Genomic DNA, 17,364 nt, shown 5'->3' with positions numbered 1-17,364 from the left:
CAGGTGTGCACGTGTTTGCACGCAACCCTTGACCTTCCACATCCGTTCCAGCTGCTCTTTCAACCCTTGATACTTCTCAAGTTTCTCATGTTCCTTCTTCCTGATGTTGGCGTCAGCTGGGATCACCACATCTATCACCACCACCCTCTTCTGCTCTTTGTCCACCACCACTATGTCCGGCTGGTTAGCCAGGACCTGTTTGTCAGTCTGGAAGCTGAAGTCCCACAGAACCTTGGCCCTGTTGTTCTCAGCCACCTTCTGTGGTATGGCCCATCGGGATTTGGGTACTTCTATTCCATACTGGTTGCAGATGTTCCTGTCTTTTGCCTCTCCATGTACGCTGATCCAGCATCTTACACCCTGCTACTATGTGCTGGACTGTCTCAGGGGCTTCTTTGCACAGTCTGCATCTTGGGTCTGATCTACTCTGGTAGATCCTGGCCTCTATGGCTCTTGTGCTTATGACCTGTTCTTGTGCTGCCATGATTAGTGCCTCTGTGCTGTCTGTCAGTCCTGCATTATCCAGCCACTGGTAGGATTTCTTGATATCAGCCACTTCCTCTAGACTGAGGATAAAGAGTAAGTAAGTGACCGTGTGTACAGGTAATGCACTAAAGTATTTGTACTGTGGTAGCAGTGATGGTGCAGTCATGATAGCTTTTTTACTCTTAAAGTGACAAAAGTATAGAAGAATTGTACAAAGTATCAGTCTCGAATGTGTCTGAAGTCCTGGAATCCTGAAATATGAGTCCTGACTCACTGAAGGAGGAGGTCTGTGTTTGAAGGAGGAGGTCTGTGTTTGAAGGAGGAGGTCATGGACTCCTCAAGGCCTCTTGGAAACACTCTGTGCCCTTTGGACCTGCGGCTGATAAAAGCTCTCAGTGTTGTCAGAGGAGTGAAGATGTCGAGGTGACACTCACATGTTTGAGCTCCAGTCTTCAGCCATGGTGAGTTCTGTTCAAACTTATACTTCATGTTTGTATCTGCTGAGGAGGCCACCTTGTTTCTGAGTGTGTACAATTATCTTTAATGCAACGATAACTCGCTTATTAAATTATGATCTGTCGTTAGCAAATAGCTAAGTTAGGCTCGCTGACTTAAACATGTAACCTAGATAAATATGTAACTAAACTTTAACCTATTGGCACTATAAAAGTTTAGTTAATTATTTCTACTTAAACCACAGTATTTCTTTGGGAAATGTCTGTTTTATTCTAAATATTCAACTCTTATTTAATGGGGGCAATGACATAATAATAATAACTGTGGTAGAAATTGAGTTTAATGATGTTATGTTTGTCTATCAGGTATTTTCCAAGTCTGAGCGGAGGTTCAGACAGGATCAGGTGCGTTTCAGCAACGCTGCAAAAAAACAGCGCGCGGCAGAGAAGTTGATCCAGATCAAAGTTTTGGGAAACTCCACGTCATGATCCGCACACACTAAACGCTGATAATCTACCAGTGTGTGTGTGTTCTGACTTTATTTATTCCATGTACCCAGCTTCTAAATCTGAGTCCGACTCGCAATGTACACCGCAAAATAATGACACGAAGAAGTTTAATTTGATTTGTGTCCAGAGACATAGAGTAACAATAACAGAGAGCGAGCACCGGCTTTGATTAAACGGTTAACCAGAGAAATAAAAAGTTATTTCCTGATTGTTTCACAGCGGTTACATTCTGCAGGTACAGACACGCCTGCTACGAGTTTCTGCAATCCCTGATCCTGTCTGACTGTTTTCCCCTCACACCCACTTATACTTGACTTCATTCCTGGATGTCTTGTTAAATTATGTGATCTAATAGATGCTCAACATAGCCTAATAATGCTGTTTGACACAACGTACACAACACAAATACATAAAAAGCTCTTTCATGACTTATTTATTGCTCTGGGAAAGTGTTAAAATCTGTCAATTTCCCCTCAAATCACACTCATTTAGGCTCTTCTGTGTGATATGTTTTCATTTCCATTCACCGAGTTGACCCTGAAACTCTGAAAAGCTCTAGTCCAGATCAGGACATCCGGAATTTTTCACCTCAAGACCCCAAAAAAAGAAGTTTGGTGTCTCCCAGAGACCCAAACTTGTAAAAATACACGGCAAGTTGCAATAAAATCGACATAAATACTGATACAAACACACGGCATGATCAGCCTCAGCGTTTCAGAGACGCCTCAAACTTCTTGTAACTTCATTTCATCATCATGTTGGTCTACCTCAGTTTGATTAATATCTTGCACATTTTAAATATTCTGCATATGCACAATCCCTGCTGAATACTTTATATATTTCTGCACAACTGCTCAGCTCTTTTATATTTATATTAATACACAGATTTTTTTATCTTATATTTTTACTTAATGTTTGTTATGCACCAATTACACCAAGACAAATTCCTGGTATGTGAAAACAAACATTTTTCTGATTGTGTACAGTTTTGTGCAGGAATGTATTTAATTTTTTAAAATACGTTTTGCAAAATGTTTGCTGAAAAGACTAAAAACTTTGCAGCACTGAAGTGTTTGAGCTACTCTGTTATACTCGGCTGATCGTTTTGTGATTGAGCTGATTAATGTGGCATCATACCATTCCTTGTGAGGTCTATGAAGAAATAGATTTATTGTAGAAACACTGTGAGCTCCATCAGCTGTTTACACAGTGTGGAGCACAGCACAGCTCCCAGCCATGTGTACTAATCTCAGGAAGGGGATGTGTGTATGTTTCCTACCAACAAAGCTCCACAAGATCAGGGGGAGGAGGACTTAGAGAAGAGTGGTGTACCTCACATCCCGTCTGTGTTTTTTAAGAGTGCAGTTCCGGTTTCTTCGGCAGGGCGGGTCCTACAGTTTGTTCCAGTCCAGCATGTAGGCTGCTGCTGCTGCTGCTGCTGCTGCTGCTGGCACTGCAATGAGCTTCACTGAGAAGGTCACTGATCCCATCTCTTTCAGGAACTGCTGTCTCTTGTAATGCTTGAGGATGAGACAGCTGAGAACATATGATGCATAGCCTGCTCGTGAATCTGTTTTACTGTAAGTGAACATTTTCTCTTCTTTTATTCCAGCCACGGAAGTCTTGGATTGAGGAAACATTCCTCAAGAGAGAGTGTGTGAAGTTTATCCCTTCCTCTCGGGACCTACACAGGTAAACACAGGAGTGTGATGGTGTTGATAAGGCTGTAAAGTACAAGACTTTATGATTCTCAGAAGAAATACGGCATGGTTACAGAGTGTAATATTAACAGCAGCCGATGGATGGAAAGAACATTTTTCTGAGAGCTAAACTATTTGGCATGCAGCCCTCACTTCCAGGAATAGAGATCATGCCGATTCTTTGTAATTTGTTATTTCCTGTTTCTTGCAGATGTGCTCCAGTGTGTCAAGTGTGCCAAAATTTAATCAGGTATAATTATGATTTTTTTATTGTGTCTTCTTTCCCCCCTCTTACACTCCACCCCCACAATTCCAGTGAAGCACTTATTATTACTGTCATTTTTTCCTACACCCTTTGTTTTTCCACTCTAGTTTAAATCATCTTTTTAGGAAAGTGGCTTAAGGAGGCTTTAGTTTGTGTTATCTTGTATTGAACAAATAAAGACATGATGTGGAAGTTAGTAGACAGGACAGAGGGAGGCGAAGAGGAAGGGTGTAGCCACCTGGCAGGTATCCATAAATCATACCTGCTTTTTTATTATAGTAATAACATGACGAGTGACAAGTGAACAATGTTTCTGTGTGGACAAACAAACCTCCCTTACATAATCTTTCCATTGGCTAGATGCTGCTGTGGGCGCTTGATGGGGGAACACTCTTGGAAAGAGTCCCCTCCCCCCGTATCGCTTCATCCTGGACCCGGACAGGACCTGGAAGAAGAGGACTGGTCCGTCGAGCTTCACACCAAAGCCAGTCCCACAAATGCCTACGGGATCGTGGACTTTGAGGACACTGCCACACGGGTCTGCCGGGCCAAGGTCAGTGAGTCCAACAGGATATGTGTTTGTTTGTTTGCTCAATAAGCAAACCGACGTTTTGGCATAAACGAGCTTCGCTTTGTTATCGTGTGAGATAGTATCAGTACCAGAGGAAAACACACAGAGTCCCCAACAGTTCCCTTTGTGTTTCCCGTCCAGTATGTCCGTGTGGCGGTGGACTCGAAGCCGGAGGCGCTGCTCCAGCTGATGCTGAGGGAGTGGCAGATGGAGAGACCCAAGTTACTACTGACCGTCCAGGGAGGCTCAGAAAACTTCAGCCTGCCCCCGAAAGTCGAGCAGGCGTTCAGCAAAGGGCTGATGACGGCCGCCCTCAGCACAGGGGCGTGGATACTCACTGACGGCATTAATACAGGTCGGTGGGTCGATAAATCTTCTCTGGATCTCGGGTGTCTGATGTGTACTCAGATTACTAACCTGTCTTCCATTTATGAGACTTATCGTAGACTAAATTAATAAACAAGCACACTTTTCTTCCTGATGTTTTCTTCTAACCTTTAGAGACGTTACTCAGGCTGTGTTATTTAGACAGTGGTGGCTCAAAGGGCAGAGAAACAAGCTTGTGACTGTCACAGTTTGCCAATCAAATCAATCAAAATGAACAGACAATCTATCATACTGCTATATACAGGACCTAGACACACCCATGTACATGTACACAGACAATGTACTCACCAGTACAGTAGAGTGGATTAAATGCAGATGATGAGCAGAGCTGCACTGAACATGCTTCTCTCTTATTTCCAAAGTGGTGTTGATCGTTTTTTCACAGAGCGAAGGTCGATGCCGTCTCTGTAGCTACAATACAAAGAATCATACCACTTAGAAATAATTGTCTGTTTCCACTTTAATCAGTGTGAAACGGCTGTTCTGGTGTGCCAGCGTTAAAGTTCAGATACCAAAAGGTTTATTTCTTTTTTTTTTGTGAACAACTGTTTTATTGAAATTATAATTTCACATTATTAACACACCCCTCCCTCCCCTCTCGGTCTAACTTACATTCCTACTGTTTGCCTTTATTCTCAGCTGAGCAGGTCCGTTATAGCCGAAGCGGCTCTCTTCCGTGAGTCCAGTGTCAAACTTTTGGCTTTATTCCCCCGAGCTGTAGACAGCTCTAACACGACCACATCCTGAAAGTATTCCAGCCATTTCTTGGCGTACAGTTTGTGAGGAGGTAGCCAACGTTGTACTACCAGCCAGCCAAACCTTTCGTTGTTTCTCATTCAGCCCCAAATGTGAGTCGTCATTGAGCAAAAGGAGAGTCGGCTCCAGAGGTACAGGTTAGACAAAGTCACTGTTACCTTCCTCCAAAAGCTGTAAACCTCAAGTCACAGTTTGGCAAAGGGTTTATTTTTGAATGGCCTGTACGTTTATGAAGTATGTTCTGTTCATGTTCTCGGGCTGTGTGACGATTTCAGCGTCCCTGGGTGTGATCTGCAGGTTTGTTTGCAGTCACACAGAGACGGCGTGTTTGAAGCCTGTCTCAGGTCAGCTGATTTATCTATTTATCCTGCTGAGCTGTATATTTGCTGTGCATTCAGCTGCTCCGTACGAACTCTCCAGGTGTATCTAAGTACGTGGGCGAGGCGCAGAAAACATTCGGGGGCCCTGACCTGAGGAAGAGAAACACAGTCGGCATCACGCCGTGGGGAGTCATTGACAACAACACAAGCCTGATCGGTCGAGATGTGAGTACCAATATTTATTCAATGAGATTCCATCACGAACACGTCCAAGTGTTTTTGTTTTACTATGACTGACTCCTGCTCCAGGTGTTCAGGCCCTACCAGCCGCTGGGGAACCCTCTGAGCAAGAGGGCCTGTCTTAATGGTTTCCACTCTCACTTCCTGTTGGTGGACGATGGAACGCTGGGGAAACACGGCTGCCAACAAGGCGTCAGGCAGAAGCTCGAGAAACACATCCAGCTACAGAAGATACACCCTCGTGAGTCACGGCGTGCGTGGGGAACTGAGACGAGTGTCTGCTGTGACTGATCGTCCTCTCCTCCCTCCTTTGTAGGCCTGAACCAAGGAGTGCCTGTGGTGTGTGTGGTGGTGGAGGGAGGCCCGGCCATTATCTCCAATGTGTTGGAGTATGTGAGCAGCGTTCCCCCTGTGCCGGTGTTTGTGTTTGAGGGATCCGGCAGGGCTGCCGACCTGCTCGCCTTCCTACACAAGCAGACTGCTGTTGACAGGTACGCACGCTCACTCTGATGGATCTCACACCTCGCAAAGAAAAAGTCTAACCCGCAGTCGTCGCTGCTTTTTGCAGGCAGTTGGACGCCGACATTAGGGAGGACTTCCTCGTCAGGATCGGGAATGTGTTCGGAGTCGACAGAGCGGAGGCCTCTCAGCTCTACAGCCTCCTCCTGCAGTGCATGGCTCACAGGCAGTCTGTGAGTGGAACACCATGGTTTGGATCGTGTGTGTTGTGAGTCAACACGTCGGCAGCTCACATTGTGTCATTATGTCGACAGATAACCATCTTTGACTCAGAGTCAGAGGAGCACATGACGCCCGATGCAGCCATTCTGACAACTACTCTCAAAGGTAGACGTTTTGACATGTGTCAGCAGGAAAAACCACAGGTAGAAATCACCTGTTTTAGACTCACTATTGTGCAAGCAGGACTGCCTGGTCTGGAGCAAACAACCCTTTGTGTTCGACCCAGGGTCTCATTTATAAAAATCACCATGGTTACTTCTTTCTTTCTTTCTTTCTTTCTTTCTTTATAAAGAATTGCAACCTGTTTTTAATTCAAAACATTTTCTCACACTTTGAATCGACAATCACGTCGTTCACAAACCTGACGCTGAAAGTTCACCCCAAACGTCAGCTCTGTCCTGTCGTCTGTCTCCTGTCCTGTCGTCTGTCTTCTGTCCTGTGTGATGAACAGGCACCAAGGCGAGTCCTGCAGAGCAGCTCAGCATGGCTCTGGCCTGGGACAGGGCGGACATCGCACAGAAAGATGTCCTGGTGTACGGACAGCACTGGCAGGTGAGACAGCTTGACCCACTACAGGAATATTACAGCGAAATATTTTACATAATTTCACTCAATCTAGCTGATATATGCAGGGTTTGTACAAAGCCTTGAAAATCTGGAAAGGGCTTAGTTTAGAAGATAGTCCTTGAAAAATGCTCAATGTATCAACACAACAATCCCATTCTTATTTTTGTTTGTTTGCATCGAATAATCATGATAAAAACACAACAAAGTGACGACAGAGTGATTTCTGCACATATGCATGAACTTTATTGTTCGCATTTATGTTTTTTGAAAGTGCTTGAATATTACCCTTAAAAAGCCGTGTGATCCTTGTACGTGCAGGTGGGTTCCTTGGAGCAGGCCATGCTGGACGCCGTGGTGATGGATCGGGTCAGTTTTGTCAAACTGCTCATCGACAACGGCATGACCATGAGCCGCTTCCTCACTGTGGATCGCCTGGAGGAGCTCTATAACACGGTTATTATGATATATTCATCCGTCTCCTTCAGGGCATCTCATTGGTCAGGAATATAAACAGAACACTGAATTGATTCACATCTTTTACTTTCATCCACTCGTGTTTGTTTTGCTCTTTGTGTTTTTGCTGCACAGACAGAAGAAATTCAATTCCTTTGTTTTTGCGACTCGAAGTACAAATTTCCAAAAGTGTGTCTTTGATTGAAATCACAATAACGCGCTGTAAGTGTTTCCTGGTCGATCACATTCAGGGGTTTTTCTTTCTCCCCCCCGGTTGTTGTTTTAGGATGCTTCGAGATCACAAGACTCTTTATCATCAGTGCGCTCGCACTTCTTGGCTCTCTCCACGCTGCCTTTATCTTCTGTGTATTAAAGCCTGTTTATTTATTCATAACTCCGGGATAATAAGTCCCCCTAAGAAACGAGCTAAGGGTCCCAGAGCCGCTGCTGCGTATGCAGCTGTGTTAAAAAGTCGATTTGTTGATTTTCTGTTTACTTGTTCTCTCTGAATAATTATAATACAAATGTCTCTCTGCAGCCGCAGGCGCAGACGGACCGTTTCCTCCACCACCTCGTAGAAGATGTGAAACAGGTGACACCACAGACACCACTGCCTTCATGTACACTGTAGGCATAGATACTGATACATAAAGCATGTGTGTGTTTGCTGTACCTGTGTGCAGACTTCTCTTCCCATAGGTTACCGTCTTTCTCTCATCGACATCGGCCTGGTGATAGAGTACCTCATAGGAGGAGCGTACCGCAGCACCTACACACGGAAACACTTCAGAGCCGCGTACGTCCGCCTGCAGGACAAGGTGAGCGTCCACAGTCGGAGCTCTTGTTTTCGTCCGCCCTGTTTGGACTCGTTTGATGGTTTGACTCTGTTCTTGTGTTCTTGTGTTCAGGATGGTCGACGGGACAGCTCCACCTCTTTGTCTAAACAGAGACGGGGGTTAATACTCAACTCGAGCAGGGTCAGGAGTCCCCAGAACCTGCAGTTCTTCAGAACCGCTCAGCCGTACAAACCCAAGGTTGGTGAGGGATATGGGTGATACTGTCCTGCCATGCAGTAGACACCTCTTGTACATTTTATTGTATAAGAATCATCTGTCTATCTTAACGTCCAGGAGCAGGGTGAGTCCCCCGGGAGCAGTCCAGAGATCACGCTGAGCCCCGGCCTTGGTGACCCTCCGCTGCTGGTTGCCTTCAACTTCAACGACCTGTTCGTGTGGGCCGTGCTCCACCAGCGGCAGCAGATGGCTCTGTTCCTTTGGCAGCATGGCGAAGAGGCGCTGGCACGTGCCACGGTGGCCTGTAAGCTTTACCGCTCCATGGCTTTCGAAGCCCGTCAGAGCAGCATGGACGACAACATGGCAGAGCGGTTCAAGACATATTCACTGTGAGTTGCATTCGTTTTTACGCTTGTTTAATGAGTTTAAACATATCCTGCATACGATATGTCCCGTCTGCGTCTCAGCGAGTTCGGTCGGCTGGCCGTGGACGTGTTGGACTGTGCGTTTCGTCAGAACGAGCAGATGGCCATGAAGCTGCTGACTTCAGAGATGGAGGCATGGAGCCACTTCACCTGTCTGCAGATGGCTGTCTCCTCGTGTCACAGACCATTCGTGTCACACTCCTGCACACAGACCCTGCTCACAGATCTCTGGACTGGTCCGCTCAACATGAGGAAAAACTCCCACCTGAAGGTGAATTGAAATGCATCTTTCAAGTCTTTTCATTCACTGTTTTCACCTGAAAACACGATTTGTTTTTTGTCTTTCAGATTATCTGGAGCCTTCTTCTGCCCCCTGCCATCTTAGTCCTGGAGTTTAAAAGCAAAGCTGAGATGTGCCACGTGCCGCAGTCCCATGAGGCAATGCTGTTTGGACTTGACACTGCAAAGTCAGTACCAGCTCACGAGGAAACTGATCACACGGTAAAGCTCCAGTAGTCATCCAGCACCGTTTTTTAAAACTGGAAGTGAAATCCTCACAGCCTCAGTGTTGTTGTTGTCTCGTCTCCTTCTTCTTCAGGATGCAGAGCGAGGCCCGTCTTTCTGTGACAAATGTCTCGGTCCTGTGTCAGAAACTGTGTCCTCTGTGACCGTTCATTGTCTGTCCTGGATCACGAGGCTCTACGAGTTCTACACAGCTCCTGTTGTCAAGTTCTGGTTTCACACAGTAGGTGGTGTGCATGTGTTTGTATCATGAATGTGAAGTGAGTTTCTATTTGTTTAAAAGTTTGGAATTCCCGTTTCTGAAGGAAATTCAACTTTCTTAATAAAAAATGATGTAAAATTGATCAGAAACATCGTCTAGACCTCGACTAGTGTTGTTGGAAAAGGCAAATTCATCATTAGAAAACACCTGAGAACCGTCTCTTTGGATCTGCAGGTTCATTTATGGTTCTTGTTTGTTTCTTTGGATAGAGGAACTCTTTTCGCCACTTTATCGAGCTGCTGCAGAAGCAGCATGATTATATGGTTTTACTCTACTACTTCAAAAGCTTGGAGCGACATTTCTGTCTGAAGATTACCTCGACAAAAGTCTGCAAAGCTGTGAATGGAGGATTCTTCGATTTTCGAGTTTTAAGCGCAGAAATTGTTAATTCAAGTAGAAATAATAATAATATTTACGAGCTTTCATTCCAAACTTTTGAGGCGGTATATGTTTTCTCATCTCTCCATGTCGCTCTCTGAATTTTCCACCTTAGATGTCCTACCTGGCCTTTCTCATGCTGTTCTCCTACGTCGTCCTGGTGAAGATGGAGGACCGGCCCAGTGTTCAGGAATGGCTCGTCATAGCTTACATCCTGTCCACTGCGGTGGAGAAAACCAGAGAGGTGAGAGAGCGGATAGAGAGTTCTCTTTTTTATTTCTCCTCTCTCCTTTGTAATCATTCAGCTGTTTTACCTCTTGGTTAGGTGCTCATGTCTGAGCCGAGGAAGCTGAGCCAGAAGCTGAAGATCTGGTTCTCAGAGTACTGGAACATTTCAGATTTCATCGCCATCCTCCTCTTCCTGGCCGGACTGGCGTTGCGTTGGCATAACGATCCGTACTGGAAGGCAGGACGTATCAGTTACTGCCTGGACATCATCTTCTGGTTCGTCAGGGTGTTGGATCTGCTGGCTGTCAATCAGCATGCGGGCCCTTACCTCACCATGATCACTAAGATGGTGGGTGGAGGCTGTTCTTTGCTTGTTGAAGTGGAAGAAAGTGGAGAAGAGTTCATGTGGTCACTCCTCTCTCTCCTCTCAGACCCGCAACATGTTCTTCATCGTGGTGATGATGGCGATAGTGCTGCTGAGCTTCGGGGTGTCCAGGAAGGCCATCCTGTCTCCAGACGAGGAGCCGTCCTGGAGCCTAGCCCGAGACGTGGTCTTCATGCCGTACTGGATGATCTATGGAGAGGTGTACGCCACAGAGATAGGTCTGTGGGTCATCGTAATGATTCTATGGTTTGAATTAAGCAAATATCGAGCCAGTCTACTGCTCCAAAAGCTTGGAGGGACATTTCTGAAGATTACCTCGACGAGTCGACAGTTAAAATACCAAAAATCTTTAAAGAGGAAACACAAAACTGTTAATAATCATCTCTAACCTCGTCAATGCCTGGCCTGTTCTTTTCATGGGAACTCTCTGAGTTTAAAATTTAAATGTTAAAATTTCATAAACCAGAAAATATTCACATGTGAGAAGAAGAATTTGGAATTGGAAGAATTGTTTTCTTAAAAATTAACGAAATTGGCGATTAATCGATGATCAAAATAGTTTTAATTTAATTAAATTTTTATAGTTAACTAATCGATTAATCAACCAGTAACGTAGCTCTCATGTCCTGTAGGCACGGAGCGACTTTAAAGTAAAAGTTTGGGTTTAAAAGACGAAAAACAAGTTTTGGTTTTTAGTTACTCTGTCTTTGATCAAAGTTTAGAATCACATATTAAATATTTAACAAATGTAATAATATTAAATTGTTAACAAACATATTCTGATCACATTTACGAGCTGTGAAAGATGTGACGCTGTATTCACGTGTTTAAAGAAGGTATTAATCTGTGTGTGTGTGTGTGTGTGTGTGTGTGTGTGTGTGTTAACAGTGTGTGGCGACGGCGTTTCGTGTCCTCCTGCTTCCTTCCTCACGCCCTTCCTCCAGGCTGTCTACATGTTCTTCCAGTACATCATCATGGTCAACATTCTCATTGCATTTTTTAAGTAAGCATGTTCATAAAACATGAAATAAAATAACTGAACAGAGAGTTTCTTTTATTTAAACAAATGTCGTCTTCTCCATAACAGCAACATCTACTTTGACATGGCGTCGACGTCCAATAAGCTGTGGAAGTACAACCGTTACCGCTACATCATGACCTATCAGGAGAGGCCGTGGCTGCCTCCGCCTCTGATCGTCCTCAGTCACGTGACCTCAGCTTTGAGAGTCATCTACCGGAGATGTAAGGGAGGCGCTGAGCGGGAGGAGCGAGGCACAGGACTCAGTGAGTACTGTAGTGTGTATGTGTGATTCAGCATTTATCTGCTCACAGCATGAGTCCAACAATGAACCTGTTTCTCCCCGTCTCTGTCAGAGCTCCTTCTGGGCCACGAGGATCGTAAGAAGCTCCACGAGTTCGAGGAGAAATGTGTGCAGGCCTACTTCCACGAGAGGAGCGACGGACAGGACAGCAGTCAGATCAACAGGATCAGAGCCACAGCTGAAAGGTTGGATTCGTATTCTCGTTAATTCGTACGAAGCAGCGGTGTAGTGATGTGCAGTTAAAGCTGTGACCCTGCAGCTTTTGTTCCTGCTGTCTGTTTCCTCTCCGGCAGAATCACGACTGCCAGCTACCGACTGGCCTTTTAGATTTCACCCGGGTGCCTGCACAGGATGAAGTCAGTGTTGTAGAGTTAGTCCTGGGGGCTCTGTGTGACATAAGAACATGTGTTCTGTTGGCTCGTCTCCATGCCAGATCCAAAACTTCTGACTATAACAACCCCGATGGATCCTTCTGTCGTCAATACCCCATGTGGATGTGATTATTACTATTCACTGTACTTATAAAGCGCCTTTCTAGTCTTCTAACCATCTCATTCACCCATCCATACATACATTCATACACTGATGGCGTTGGCTGCCATGCAAAGGTGCCGACTGCTGATCAAACCACCGATCATCTGATTGGTGAAAGAGCCGCTCGACCTCCTGAGCCACTGCCAAAATGACAGCGAGCAGAGACGCTGGAGAATCGGTGCCACCTACTGCTGATTTTGTGAACCTACTCACTAATATTTTCTGTTTTTGTTCCACTAGAACAGAAGAGATGTGCACGATGGCGGCCGAGGTCTCAGAGAAGGTCAACTTCATCCAGAACAGCCTGTCGGACTTGGACGGTCAGCTGGGCCAACTCCAGGACCTCTCGGCGCTGGCCGTGGACACCCTCACTCTGCTCTCTGCTTCTGACAGCCGACATCAGGAGGAGGCGTGCCTGGCTCAGTGTCGACCCATCGCGGCGTCCTGCCACATCCTCCCCCACAGCTGGACCCTCCCGCACAGGAGCGGAGCGGACTGCGATGTACTTAACGTGCGGCGAGTCATGGCCAAGTCGTGTAAAAGCATGCCGCCCTCTCTGCTGAAGAGCCACGTCGGAGCCAGGGGCAGCAGAGGAGGAAGACAAGGACACGCTGAGGAGACTGAGGAAGGACCGAAGGAGGTCAGTACTGTTTGATTTTAATGCTGCAGGGACAGTTATCACATCATAAACTCTGGACTCACACCTGTATCCCAATCAGGAGGAATCTTCCATGGAAGAGGAGGAAGAAGAAGAGGAGGAGGAGGAGCAGGGGGAGGAAAGGAAACTGTCTGATACGGTATCCAAAGCCTCCAGCACCGCCGGCCTTCTGTCTGACCCTCAAGACATCTCCGAGGGTTTGGTCAATCCTGCGTTTACTGACGACGAAGGCCAACCAAGTTCTCGGTCCAGACCTTTCAGCCAATGGGGAAGACCTGTGAAACCCCCCAGGTGGGCGTGTATGTCCAGAGACCGTCCCTACGGCTACTGCAGGTCTCTGTCGTCCAGCGTGGAGAACATCACTTTCTCCGGGACGCCCCTCAGTCCTCTGAACGAACCAATGAGCAAAGAGGGTTTGTCTTGTGGGAGGAGTTTTAGGGACGACACGTCACTACAGTGCAGCGGGGACAGAGGTACTGCTACGAGCTGGACTGGAACCAGAACTGTCCGACTGTATGTCCATCTGAACACTTCATGTCGTGTGTTTGTTGTTTCTGCAGAGTGGTCCAGGTCCTCTGACTTCACCCACACAGACAGCAGAGGCAAAAACCAGAACAGGAAGACGGTGAAGATACAAGAGAGCAGTCCAGACCCTGTAACGTGACACGAGAGCGCGCACACATTCATGACCCGCCATCGACTGTGACTCTCTGTCTGAACTCGGACATGTTGGTTTCAAACAGGTCGCCGTGCAGTCCCACCTGTCTGACGCCTGCTGGAGAAGGTGCCGCCGGCTGAGAGGAGAAGCTCGATGTTGGTCAGCTTCAACCAGCCTCAATCAGCTCAGTAAGGCAGCACTACTGTCCGACTTAAATGTGATACAATAAACGAGTTATTTATCTGAAAGATTTAAATGTTTGTTTCAGACTTCGAACCGATGGATTTGTTGCAGAAACAAATGTTTTCCCATCAGGTAAACCTCTGCCCCTGTGGAAACATTAGAAATATTGTGTAACATATATTCAGTGTGTGATGTAACAGTGATCTTTGCGGTGGCCTTCAGGACATGTGGAGCCCGACTCACTCAGCCTGGAACAGCTGGGCCATATCAATGAGCCGGAGGTCTTCGTAAGTCAGCCTTGATATCCACGATTGTCAAAACACTCAGAGACTGAAGGATTAAATGCTGTTTTTATGTGCGTGTGTGTTTCAGGTTACAGAGCGGGGTCGCTCCTGAAGGTATTTCTGAACATGCATGTTTCTAAAGTTCATTTATCGAGAGATTCACCGCTTGTGTGTTTTGTTCTGCGTCCTCCAGTGAAGAGCTCCCCGTTCCAGTCCACAGAAAACTTGTACCCGCACTATTCAGGTAAGTGCTGCACTAGATCTGAAGCCGTTTCTACCTTGAATTATCTGTTCGGATGAAAAAGCTCCTGTGTCGTTTTTTAACAGCGATGGAGAGAAACAACCTGATGCGACTGGCTCACAACATTCCCTTCACGCCTGTTTCCATCATGGGTAACTGTCACCTTGCGTCTTGTTTATTCCCCGTCCTGAATTTCTTTCCATTCACTGTTTTCTTCACCGTCTGCAGGAGGTGAAGAGGTGAGCATCTACTCCCTGGAGGAGGTGCCTTCTGAGTCCAACACAGCCTCCTCTTGGTCCTCACGAGGCCTGTCTGCCATGCTGCAGCCCCTCTCCAGCGAGGAGGGCTCTCTGGATGGGGGTCTGCGGCAGGGCTGCAGGGTGCTGTGCACATGGGCAGAACAGAACGTGCTCAAACCTGGTCTGGTGTACGTGGTCAAAGCCTTTAGGTCCGAGGTGGTTCGTGCCTGGCAGAGGTACTTCCATGGGAGCACGGCGCTGCAGCTTTGTTTGAGGGTGAGTGAGTGAAGAACACATGGACGGGGAAGCACCGAGGAGTCGTCTGTGACATTGCACCGGCTTTAACTTTATCATCATCCTCTGTTTGACATCCTCGAAGGAGATCCAGCAGCAGAGAGCCGCCCAGAAGATGATGCATGTGTTCAACCAGGTCAAACCCGACGACATGCACCACTCGCCGAGGTGTGTTTTCTTTCTTGTGTTTGCATGCATGTGTCTGTGCATGCACCTCATCGCCTGATTCTCCTCCAGGTTTCTGGACGTCTCGCTGGTCCTCTGGCATTCAAACGGCCAGTGGCTGACCATCGAGAGGAACATGTCCGGCGACTTCAGGAAGTACAACAACAACACAGGAGAGGAGATCGCCCCTTGCTGTTCGTTGGAGGAAACGCTGCTCGCGTTCTCTCATTGGACGTACGAGTACTCGTGCAGAGAGCTCGTGGTGCTCGACATACAAGGTAGACTCCTTTTCTGTGTGTGTGTGTGTGTGTGTGTGAGTTTGTATCTTTATTTATTTGTCTTCTTTTCATGGCAGGAGTCGGAGAGACGCTGACTGATCCAACAGTGATTATGGCAGACGATCAAAGGTTCAATACGCCGACACGTTAATGTGTTCTTCTGATTTTGTTAAGTTAAGAACTGACTCTGACTCTGACTCTGACTCTGACTCTCCTCTGACCCTGCTGCAGTGTCAGCCGGGGTGAGATGCTCTTCGGTCCCGATAACCTCGGAGACGCTGCCGTCAAAGGTTTCCTGCAGAAACACTCCTGCAGCGCCTGCTGTCGCAGACTCGGCCTGACAGGTCCGAAATGTTTAACCCTGCTGTGTGTGTGTGTGTGAGAGGATGTTAACTTTGTTAAAATACAGTTTTTGTTTTCATTCCTCGGCGTATACAAAAGATTTTTCTGTCAGGATTCGTGTCTCTATGCGCGTATGTCACCTCTGTGTCGTCACTCGGGAGGCCGGCGTTGGCGCCGAGATAAATCCCAGACAACTTCAAATGAAGACAACACACACCGACAGCCAGCTAATTAAGCCGCGAGTGTTCGTTTATTTCTATAACAACAGTAGTGTTGGAGGCGCAGGGGCGGGCCCTGCTTTGTGCGTTGTGCTGCACGGCCTTTGATTACGTATTAATCATGTCTTTGTGCTGCTGAGACATTAGCTTTGATTAGCTATTAATTAACGTCTCTGGGTAGGCACGATACTGGCATCTAGAGGATAACCGCTCGGAAACAAACAAACACACCAACACCAACACTCACACACAGTTGTTTTGATATTTCAAAGGTGCGTTGTGTTTCCTCTTCCTCTTCTTGTGTCCTCTCCAAGATTTCTCCCAACAAATCAAACCAAATTATTCATGCCGGATGCGTGGACTCTCTCCCAGGCCTGTCAGTATTCTCTTTCTTGTGGTAATGACTGCGTTATTGGAACGACACGTCGCTAACTGATGTTTTCTGTTGTTCAGATTTAAGGAAGCGTCCGGACAGCAGCGAGGCCTAGAAACAAGAGGAACACGAGGAACCAGAGGAACCAGAGGAACCTTTGACTCAGGAAGTAAAACATCAAAAGACACATGCACTTTTTACCAACACGTATCGAGACACGACGGCCTGGAAACACAAAATACTGACTCTGATTAGACAGATCATCGGCCTGTGACTGGACACTACAGATTTTATCACTGCAGTTTGTACAAATGATGCTCATATTCTTTAAAGTAAATACTATCAGGAGGATTATTCTTATAAAAATGATGTTTTCTTTGTTTTTGGATGAAATTTAAACATCACAAAGGCCTAAATAACAATTTTTTGTACTAATATTTTGATTATTGAGACAATAATTACTGTTTATTTAACTTAAATGTAATGGATTAATGTACTGTACTAAAATAAACACATCTCAGTGTAAGCGTGTGCGTGCGAGACAGAAAAACGAGGCAGAAATGCACCCATAAAATTTCTTTTATTTATTTTTTTTTCTTCCCACAACAAAAAAAAAAAAAAATGTCTACAAAAGCGATAAAATATAGAATTTAACAAAACAAACAGAAATCACTTCAGACCTTCACATTGTATGTACATCTCAGAGAGGAGGACTCGGTAAAAAGGGCCCTGCGTCGCTCTGAACTTCAACCGATCCATCAAACGTGGGGTGGTGTTTGTCGCTCTGTTTTAATGCAAATGAATGGACACACACACACACACACACACACACACACACTCTTTCTCAGAGTCCAGCAGAGCCTCCTCCTCCTCCTCCTCCTCCTCCTCCTCCTCCTTCTCTCCACTCACCA

General features: G+C 46.3%; 1 protein-coding gene across 1 annotated transcript; it reads left to right on the top strand.

Moving 5' to 3' along the window:
* Positions 1-876: 876 nt before the first annotated feature.
* On the top strand, positions 877-17,059 carry trpm6 (transient receptor potential cation channel, subfamily M, member 6). The gene is made up of 40 exons (XM_027277694.1): positions 877-947; positions 3,064-3,143; positions 3,363-3,401; positions 3,777-3,969; positions 4,129-4,342; positions 5,551-5,675; positions 5,760-5,931; positions 6,007-6,181; positions 6,259-6,382; positions 6,464-6,536; positions 6,883-6,983; positions 7,317-7,451; positions 7,990-8,043; positions 8,135-8,269; positions 8,360-8,485; positions 8,582-8,853; positions 8,932-9,160; positions 9,238-9,390; positions 9,488-9,634; positions 10,167-10,295; positions 10,377-10,628; positions 10,711-10,882; positions 11,553-11,667; positions 11,752-11,948; positions 12,039-12,171; positions 12,761-13,160; positions 13,240-13,651; positions 13,739-13,833; positions 13,922-14,024; positions 14,105-14,151; positions 14,242-14,306; positions 14,392-14,417; positions 14,497-14,547; positions 14,631-14,696; positions 14,773-15,059; positions 15,163-15,245; positions 15,315-15,520; positions 15,598-15,649; positions 15,752-15,864; positions 16,534-17,059. Exons 1-40 carry the CDS (start codon positions 921-923, stop codon positions 16,566-16,568), a joined length of 5,613 nt encoding a protein of 1,870 aa, XP_027133495.1. The 5' UTR covers positions 877-920; the 3' UTR covers positions 16,569-17,059.
* The last annotated feature ends 305 nt before the right edge of the window (positions 17,060-17,364 follow it).

This window comes from Larimichthys crocea, chromosome III, assembly GCF_000972845.2.
Source record: "Larimichthys crocea isolate SSNF chromosome III, L_crocea_2.0, whole genome shotgun sequence".
Classification (NCBI taxonomy): Eukaryota; Metazoa; Chordata; class Actinopteri; family Sciaenidae; genus Larimichthys; species Larimichthys crocea.
The sequence above is the reverse complement of the archived record's forward strand: the minus strand, read 5'-3'. Positions and strand labels throughout refer to the sequence as shown.

Excerpts from the sequence above, each read along its gene's own strand:
- trpm6 (XM_027277694.1), top strand. The coding sequence starts at position 921 with ATGTTTGAGCTCCAGTCTTCAGCCATG. Across the intron at positions 3,970-4,128 it reads CACGGGTCTGCCGGGCCAAG|TATGTCCGTGTGGCGGTGGA; the intron begins GTCAGTGAGTCC and ends TTTCCCGTCCAG. Across the intron at positions 12,172-12,760 it reads ATCAGAGCCACAGCTGAAAG|AACAGAAGAGATGTGCACGA; the intron begins GTTGGATTCGTA and ends TTGTTCCACTAG.